This window comes from Trachemys scripta, chromosome 1 (assembly GCF_013100865.1).
Source record: "Trachemys scripta elegans isolate TJP31775 chromosome 1, CAS_Tse_1.0, whole genome shotgun sequence".
In the NCBI taxonomy this organism is placed as follows: domain Eukaryota; kingdom Metazoa; phylum Chordata; order Testudines; family Emydidae; genus Trachemys; species Trachemys scripta.
In genome coordinates this window covers 113052141-113061595 of record NC_048298.1, presented here as the reverse complement: position 1 = coordinate 113061595, position 9455 = coordinate 113052141, and the positions used below count along the sequence as shown (strand labels likewise).

Sequence of the window (9455 nt, the reverse complement as noted above, 5' to 3'; positions counted from 1 at the left end):
TCGGTGGGGCTAAGAAGTGGGATCCATGGCAGGGGGGATAAATCCCCACGGTGAGCCTGGGGCTTCTGGCAGGTGGGATGAGGAGGGCACTGCAAGGTCTAGCCATGGGGCAAAGGGAGGAAGGGCCCTGCTGGGAAGGTTCAGAAGACCGGGCCACGTGGTCAGGTGGACACAAGGCAACACTCTCTGGCGGGATCTAGACCCTGGGCTGGGATCAGACTACGGCAGCTGAATTGGCCCAATTGTATCGAGTTGCCAGGATATAGTGTGAGCGCGGGAACAGGAAAATCACCTTCATCCGGGCCCGGCCGGGGAGCTGATCTCTCCCGCCGGCCGGCCGCGCGATGGGAGGGGCCGGAAGAAGCGGGTCTGTCGCGTGGCCTCGGGAGGGCGAGGAGGAGGGGGTGTGTCCCATGTGGCCGGGCCGTTTGTGGCGTCACAGGCCCCGCGTGCAGGCCGGCGCTGAGGCGCCGACCGGTTCCCACTTCGCTCTGGGCAGCGGCGCGGGCGGTTGGTCGGGAAGGGGCGGGATCCCCACGCGTGGGGAGGCGGGAGGAGGGGTCCGGAGAGGAGCCGGGCCGGGGTGATGCCGCGCTGGGAGCCGCTGCTGACACCATCGGAGTGACCAGACCCCGGCGAGGCGCAGGGCGATGCGGAGTCCGCCATGGAGAACAAATATCCTTGTCATCGACCCGCCGCCGCGCGGACAGGGCGGGACAGGCTCCCCCGCCCCCCCCCCCCCCCCCCCCAAGCCCCCGGGGCACACCCCCAAAAGAGACCCCCCCCCCCCCGCGTGGAGTGACACTCTCCCCAGCCAGGTCCCACACTAGGGAGACCCCCCAATTGCCAGAGACCTCCCCATACACACAGTGCAAGCCCAGCTCACCTTCCCCCAGCAACCCACCAGCACCCCTCCCTCCTGTAACACTGTGTTGAAAACCCCTTAAGCTCTTCTAGCCACCCCCATTAATAACCCAAATCTTCTTCATTGTCACTCAACCTTGTGAGCTCCCTGTCCACATTAGTCCGTTCACACCTGCCTCCCCACTGCTTTCACACTCCTGCACCTATTCTACCCTTTTTATTGCTTTCCTCCACTACCCTATTTTTTTTAATCCATGAATCCCCCCCCCCTTTATTCTTTACTCCCATTAAACACTTACTATACTCCCTTTCATGTTTACTACCATTGGATGTCTTAACTCATCTGTTCCCATTTATCGTCTGTGCCATTTCATCTTTCTTATTCCTTTTCGCCTTTCTTCCCTATAGGCTGCTCTTCCTCCTCCAGCACCCCTTTAGCCCAGCACTGTAATAAAATAAATAACATAAATATTTTTCAGTTAATTATTTGGAACCAGAAATGGAGAAAGTATAATAGTAGAAAAATAGCTAATATGTTTCGCTTAAAAATCAAATACATCTTCCCATAAAAAAAGCGAATTAAATGTGTTCATACATTTCCTTAACCTGTTTTTCCTTACATGGTTTTTGTCCATCATTCAGGATGAGTTTAGAACCGGAAAGATTAATTTAGACAAGACATTGAAATTACTTATTAAGCTAAACATCCCTTTTGATTATGTTCATGTAAAATATGTTTTTAAGGTGAGAAAATAGTTATGTATTGATGTAAATATATTCAGAATGACCAGACACCTAAGGGGCTGGTTGGTTGTTGGTTTTTTTAATATATTTTTGTTAAATAAATGTGCCAAATTAACGGCTGAGTGGACAAAAGTCTTGTATTTATCTGTAGCATGGATATCTCATAGGCAGCATCAATGCAATCTCTTTCTTACTGCCTCCCCAACATGTTCTGGGATAGCTCATCCCTAGGTGGTAGGAGGAGAATTCAGTCTCCATCAGTTCTAATGAAACTAAGAAGAGTATTGGTTTTGTGATGTTCACATCTTACTACAAGGAATTGGATTAACTACCAAATTAATTTAACACAGACCACTAATCAACCACCAGTTGGCAAAGGATTAGGATTTCACACACGCTAATAACTGTCAAAAAGATAATTCACCAGTAGGATATCAAAGAGTCAAATTTAACAACTATCAATCAGATTTGGGTTCATTATTATTACAAGAATAATAATGATTTCAAATGGAATGTGCATAGTTTAAAATAGCATTTACGTGTCTCTAGTTTTAAAATAACTCTAAAAGCCTGACAGGTAGATTTCTTTGTAGAATGGTAGATAATACCGAATTCCAAACAGGTTGACCTGCTCCTATTGTAGGATGATCAACATTGAAATTATTGTACTGAAAAAAATCTCTTCCTATTCCTCCTATGTTTTCCTACTCTATGAACATTTTTCTAGAAATAATGTGACCATTCTTTTTATAAAGTGGATATTTTGTGGAACACAAAATTCATGGCAATATTGGTGTACACTTATGGTAACGTTGTGTTCATGAGACACTTTTGCTGTTTCATTCATTTAATTTATTTTAAGGTGTTGACTTTGTTGTATGAGGCCATATGTGGCTTGGATCCTGGTTCCCGAAGACTGACTTCTCAAATCATAACACCACCATGACAGTTCAGGTTAACTAAGGTATTTCAAGATAACACTCTCCAAATTTAAACACTGAGGCTGATGGCAGAGCTTTTTTGATGAAGGACCCTCAACTCTGGAATTTACTTCCTGCCGCAGTCTGACAAAGCCTGAGTGTGCTGACCCTTTGGACCCTCTTGAGACTTAGCAAATTTTGTGTTTAGTGTTTTTATGGGCTTTCTATTATTTTATTTTCGGGGAGAAATTTTAGGGGAATGACTGTAGACTAAAAAAAGAATAATTACTTGAAGGAGTGGCCTGTTTAGAATAGAAATGATCTAATTGGATACAGTACTACACCTCTACCCCGATATAACCCTGTCCTCTGGAGCCAAAAAATCTTACCACATTATAGGTAAAACCGCGTTATATCGAACTTGCTTTGATCCGCCGGAGTGCGCAGCCCCACCCCCCTGGAGCACTGCTTTAGCGCATTATATCCGAATTCGTGTTATATCAGGGTAGAGGTGTATTACAAATTCATTGCTCTTGAAGAGAGAGTTGAAGGGCTATGACTAAAAAGTTCATTCTGTATTAGAGACACGTACGCAGGTGTTTTACCAACGTACTGCTTTTATTTTTCTTTCCTTTTATTTTAATTTAAATTTCTTTTTCTGTCGTATTACTTTAGGTAAAATCAGAAGAAATGGGGAGATTAAGGTTTGTTAAAGAATAATACATTTTCTGAAGCTTTCATTTCAACAGGAAAGCCTTTTGTTAAACTTACTACATTTTCTGAATAGCAAAGAGTTGAGGTACATTAATAAAACTAAAGATATGATAAGGAGCTAGAGACACACATAGAAATCTATAGATTGCAGTGCTGTTGTAGCCATGTTGGTCCCAGGATATTAGAGAGATATGTTGGGTGAGGTAATATCTTTTATTGGACCAAGTTTTGTTGCTGAAAGAGACAAGCTTTTGAGCTTACACAGACCTGAAGAAGAGCTCTTTTAAGTTTGATAGCTTGTGTCTCTTTCACCAACAGAAATTGATCCAGTAAAAGATGTTACCTCACCCACCATGTGTCTCTAATAGAAATCTGTAGTAATTTTTCTATCTAGGTTCTTATGTAGCCCCTGTTACTGTAGTTTCCAAATGCTTCTGTGGAGCTGGGAAGTTGTGATTTCTCAATAAGTGCTAAAAATTTATTACTAGTTTCTTGTACCAAGTTTTCTTCATTATTGGTTTTAGTAAATCTAATATTAAATTTCTTTTGAACAGTCATCCTTCAAACAATCAGTAAATAGATACTAGTTTGGAAGGGAATTAATAGATTATTGTTAGAAGCCCCCAAAATACTTTTCTGTTTCATTGATCTTGGTTACTTAATACAATTTTTAGTTTTACGCCAGTTTATACTTTTAGAAATCTATTTCACTAATGACTAGATTGCTCAGGAGGGAACTAATAATGTAATATTGAATCTTTCATCTCTAGGACATTGGTTCCAATCCATCCCAGATTGGTAGGGAACAAAAATCTTTATCAAATGATAGTTGGTCATTTTCCTTGTCAGGCCAGTTTTTACTAGGCGCTAACCGCCATGGCTGACATAATATTAGGCACTAATTACTATCCTCCATGGTAGTCTCAGCGCTTAAGAACTGAATAATACTAACTTTCTCTCAACCACGGTGGTGATCCTTGTAGAAGAGAGTTGAAGCACATTGGTGGAGGGTAGTGCAATGAAGTTTTTATTTACATTTCCTGTGCTGTGTTTGTTTTGCAAATAAACAGAGCTTGTTCAGTCACAAGTGCTAGCACATTATGGCACCTTTTATGAACAATAAATTAAAAAAAATAAAGAGAAAAAATGTACACTAGCAAAACTGAATTCCATATATTATTTAGAAAATTGTAAAAGAAAAATTATTTTGGTGAGTCTTTGAAAAATGTATATGCCAGAGATACTCAGTTACTGTCATTCTAATTTATTTCTACCTCTTTTTTCACCCTTCTTATTTTCTAGTGGCTTTTGATAATCAAACATTGAAATGACTCCATAGTCTAACATTTAAAAAGCTCCATTTACAAAAAACAGGTGTATAATTTAGAAATTCTGAGTATGAATAATTGGTCAAAGCTTAACTGATCTTAGTCTGTTAAAAGTTGAGCAAAGTCACATCTCTAAACTTGAAAAAAAATCTTAGATGTGACCTGCCATTGGACTTTAATCTTATGATAATTTGGTCATTCTTAATTCACTTGCTTGAGGAATGCGTACTCTTCCTAATTTTAAAATAGAGCCTTACAGTATTTAAAAAAATATTTAAAATAGTAACTGTTGATGTGTAAGAATATATTTACTTTTTCACTATCATTATAACCTTTTTTTGTGGTACAGTTTTATGAAATTAAAATACATATTTCAGTACAAGATTTTGTTTTGAATTCATGCATTCTAATCATACATAAAATGTACACAAATATTTTGCAATTGACAATATGCAGCTTGTGTTATGCAATACAATTTAAACTTAATTACTTAAAATAATAGACATTTTTAAGAGGCAAGGTCAAATTCTAAGATTTACTAACTGCATCACTTGTTAGAATAGGATCATGACCATGTACTGAAGAATCATAGAATATCAGGGTTGGAAGGGACCTCAGGAGGTCATCTAGTCCAACCCCCTGCTTAAAGCAGGACCAATCCCCAGACAGATTTTTACCCCAGTTCCCTAAATGGCCACCTCAAGGATTGAACTCACAACCCTGGGTTTAGCAGGCCAATCCTCAAACCACTGAGCTATCCCTCCCCCCTGTTTTCACTGATATAATGGCTTTAATGATACATTTTTACATTTTAATGTAGTGATTTTAATGTATGTTTGTACTCAATCGTTTTTGTTTTCAGAAAACAAGTAATCAGCCGAAGACTGGAACTATTACTATAGAAGAATTCAGGGCAATTTATCGAACCCTTGCACACAGAAGTGAAATACATGAACTTTTCTGCAGTTATTCTCCGAACCGCAAAATTCTACCTGTAATAAACCTGATTGAGTTTCTCAGAAAAGAACAATTTGTAATTGATGCTGATGAAGCAATTGCCTCTGAACTTATTGCAAAGTATGAACCCATTGAAGAAGGTACACTATATCTTTAACATAATATAAATGTTGGATTTTCAGTTTTTATTTTACTGTGTTACTATTTATGTATGTATATTTATTTTTGAATACTTATCTGACTATAAAATTATTATGAAACTTATGAAAAAGCTGTAAACTGTGTAAGATAAATATCTGCTTTCCTAAATAAAGAAAGAGAGAATTTGAGATCTGTTAGTAAGCATGTGGACATAATATTAGTTGTTTTTCAAGTTCAGATCCTTAAACTACTATGGATATATTATTACAAGAAATCTTTAATACATTCATCATAAATTTGTACAGGATATGGCTCAAATGTAGAACATACAATTTCTTGTAGGTAGGTGATTCAAACTCCAGTATTGTACCCGGGACCGGTCCAAAAGTTGTATAAGGTCTCCTGTGTAGAAACATTTTATGTAAGATCATGAAAAATATGGCTAGTTAAAGCCCTGAATGTTTTGTTAGGCCCCTGAGAAATGTGAAATGGCCTTTGCTGTGCTTGGATGTCAAACTGTGTGACACTTATTGTTGATTGAACTAATCTATCAAAACTCATTTTGCTTTATTAATCAAGATGAATTTGAATCATGCGCTAAAGAGGTGAAAAATGAAAACTGTATGTCCTTAGCCAAATATCCTCTCCATCATATGATACTACTCTTCAACATTAGATTACAATAGAAAAATAAATATTTTAAAAATGTATTTGAAATGTGCAAAAGTAAAATGAAGTTTTGAATCATTACTTATTTTGTAGCTAGAGACCTTTTTAATTTGTCTTGTTGAAACTTGAAGACTAAGGACAATAATTATTAAAACAAGAATAAATCATATCAGAACTAAATTATATGTAACTTACTTTAGCTTAAGAGATCTGTTTCACAACCACATTAAAATGAAGATAATTTTTTGTGAGCTCCTTAATAAAAGAGTTTGATTTTGTTATGTTACTTGTAAGTCGGTTTTTGTTAGTATATTGTTATCAGTGCACTACAAGATAGGATATAGCTTACATGTCTCTGAATAGTACTAGCTTTCGATACATTACTTTAACCATGTCACTATTCAAGTCTAAATGTGTGTTTTTAAAAGACTAATAAGTATCTGCATTTCTTTCAAGTAGTGACAGTCATACTTTTGGAGTGGGTACTTCTGTGGTTTGAATGTTGTAAGGTAATTTACACATAAGACTCACAAAGTTGAGTTGAGTGCTGTTGGGAACTAAGCAAAAATTGCCACAATCAAGACCCTGTATGCTGTGCAAAACGCTGAATCTAAATTCTGATTTAAGGGTCCAGACTGTGTGCAAACTCAGTAAACTAACACAGCATTGGTTATACTTAGTTCACATTTTCAAGAGTTACTTTGCAACCATGACAACTAGAAATATATGTATTAATTTAAAAAAAATCAAAGCTTAGATTCTGAAGCATAATTCTGAGGGAAGGGGAATTCCACAGCAAATGCTATGACCATGGAAAACATGCAGCCCTGAATATAACCCACTTATTCTATAAAACATAGCCCCAACAATAAAAATTAGTTAATAATTAATTACATTGTTTGCATTGTATTAAACTTGTTTTTAAGTACAAACAAATATTGATAATACTCCTATTTGAACTCTCCTTATGGGGCATTCCATTAGGAGAACTGCTAGTATTCTCTATCTACTGTTTTTGATTGCTCAGTATTCTGAGTGCAAAATGGATCATAAGAACATAAGGACGGCCATACTGGGTCAGACCAAAGGTCCATCTAGCCCAGTATCCTGTCTTCCGACAGTGGCCAATGCCAGGTGCCCCCGAGGGAATGAACAGAACACGTAATCATCCTGCGATCCATCCCCTGTTGCCCACTTCCAGCTTCTGGCAAACAGAGACTACGGACACCATCAACATTCTCAACCAATTTTATTTGAAAAGCTCCCAAGAATGCTTAACCAGTTGGATTGTTCAGTTAGCTGAATATCTCCTATCTCTTTCAGGAAGAGAGTTGATCTCTTGTGCAATATAAATTACAATATAAAGGCTCTTCCACTTTAATTGCTATGTTGTGAAATTTGTTTTAAAAAATACGTTTGTTTGTTTTTTTAAATTGGAGGGTATTCCATCACAGGTACTTGGAAAAATATTAACAATTAATATAGCAGGACACATTTTGTTTTCTAACAGTGGACCTCTTAAAGTGCACTTTTACTCTGAAAAATAGTTTTGTAAATATGACATCATGGATGCCACATTTATCATGCCTCACTGACTCCAGATTAATTTTTCTCAATTACATATAAGGTAAGAAGGTAGTTTAGAAAGGCAGCAGTGCAAACTCAGCATGGAATTTTAAACTCAGGCTGGGTTCCTTCTGGCTCATGCGTCACCATTAGTAATAAAGATTCTGCCGGTGAAATTCTGTCCTTAGTTACACCTGTGTGAAGTAACTGTTATCAAATTATTTTCAATCATACTTATCTTCTGTGTGATTTCATAACTCTTTTCTTGTCTCTTAGGCTATCAAGGAGTGGTTGGACTAAGGCTTGGGGGTAGTTTTATTCATGGACAGATCCTTTTTTATTACTTTGTGGATTTTTAATTTATCAAAAAGTATATGTAGGGATACTACAAATATATTAAAAATAAATGTGCTAGTCTAGAAGTTATCATCTTATATTACTTTTCTCCATTCCCTTTTCTTCCTCTTTTATGTCCTGACTTCATTCTTTTCTTAACTCTATTTTGTTTTTCCTTTTTCTATTATTTTCTATATGTCCCCTCTTGCTTGGTATTCTCTACTGCCCAGTTTCTCTTCCCCTCCAGTTTGAGCCATCCGCTGGAAATAAAGGGAAAAGAGAATTGCTAAGGATCATATATCCCATTGGCTCTTCCCACTGCAGTTCAACTCGCTCAGAGATGAATGAAGTACTTATGTGGAGATGAAAGATCTTCAGGGGTCCCTGATCTCCCTTTCTGACTGCTACATCACTGCCCTGGGTATAGCGTCTGGGAAGACCATGGATTTGTTTTGCGTGTAATAGCCCAACTACTTCTGCTACACTTTAGAAAGTGAAGGCTCCCTTAAGTGATGTAGATTCTCTGCTGAGCTTCATTGCTCTGTGTGACAAGAGGCAAAATTTGCAACTCAGCTGAGAAAAAGCAACACGGGCTAATTACAGCTCTTTTTGGGAGCTGTAGTTCAGACATACCTCTTGAAATTAGCCTGGGTGGGCTGCCATATGCTGGTGATAGTTCTCCCAGCCTGAAGGGCAGTGTCTATCACAGTGATCTAGGATTGGAACCTGCACACCATTAACAAATATAAAGCAAGAAGTCACAGAACACAGGTTCCTCAAAATGAAGTAGTTGTCCTATTTATAATATTGTTAAAATTTGATTGTCTTTCCACATTAAGATATCTTGGTGGCTTCATTTTTGAAAAGACAGAGCTGCTAGACAGTGCATCAGAACTTTTATTCTTGTATTACAAGAATGAAACTTATGAGCTGAGTGCAGTTTTTATACTACATATGAACTATGGTCCCTGAACCCGCCCAAAGCACTTTTCAGAACTGTTGAGAGAGCTCTCTTCCACACTCTTATCCGGCCAAGAGTAATGTTCCCTTCTTGCGTGACTTCCTTTGCTTACGAGCCAGCTGGCCTTTTCAACTTGAAGCAGCTCTAGGCTCTGTATTGGTTCTGCCCCACTTCCAGCTACTGTAGGTTCTCTGAGCTGTTGCTTCCCAACCTGAGGCACTGCTGACAGCAAGTTGAGGAAAATCAAAGCTCACA

The 9455-nt window shown here is 38.4% G+C and overlaps 1 protein-coding gene across 1 annotated transcript in view; it reads left to right on the top strand.

Moving 5' to 3' along the window:
• The first annotated feature begins 368 nt into the window (after nucleotides 1-368).
• PLCZ1 (phospholipase C zeta 1) overlaps nucleotides 369-9455 on the top strand; it is a 136860-nt gene continuing 127773 nt past the window's right edge. Inside the window, exons 1-4 of the mRNA XM_034782037.1 lie at nucleotides 369-675; nucleotides 1485-1608; nucleotides 5134-5145; nucleotides 5448-5667. Coding sequence (XP_034637928.1) covers nucleotides 665-675; nucleotides 1485-1608; nucleotides 5134-5145; nucleotides 5448-5667 — 367 coding nt within the window. The 5' untranslated portion in view covers nucleotides 369-664. The remainder of the gene's footprint in view (nucleotides 676-1484; nucleotides 1609-5133; nucleotides 5146-5447; nucleotides 5668-9455) is intronic.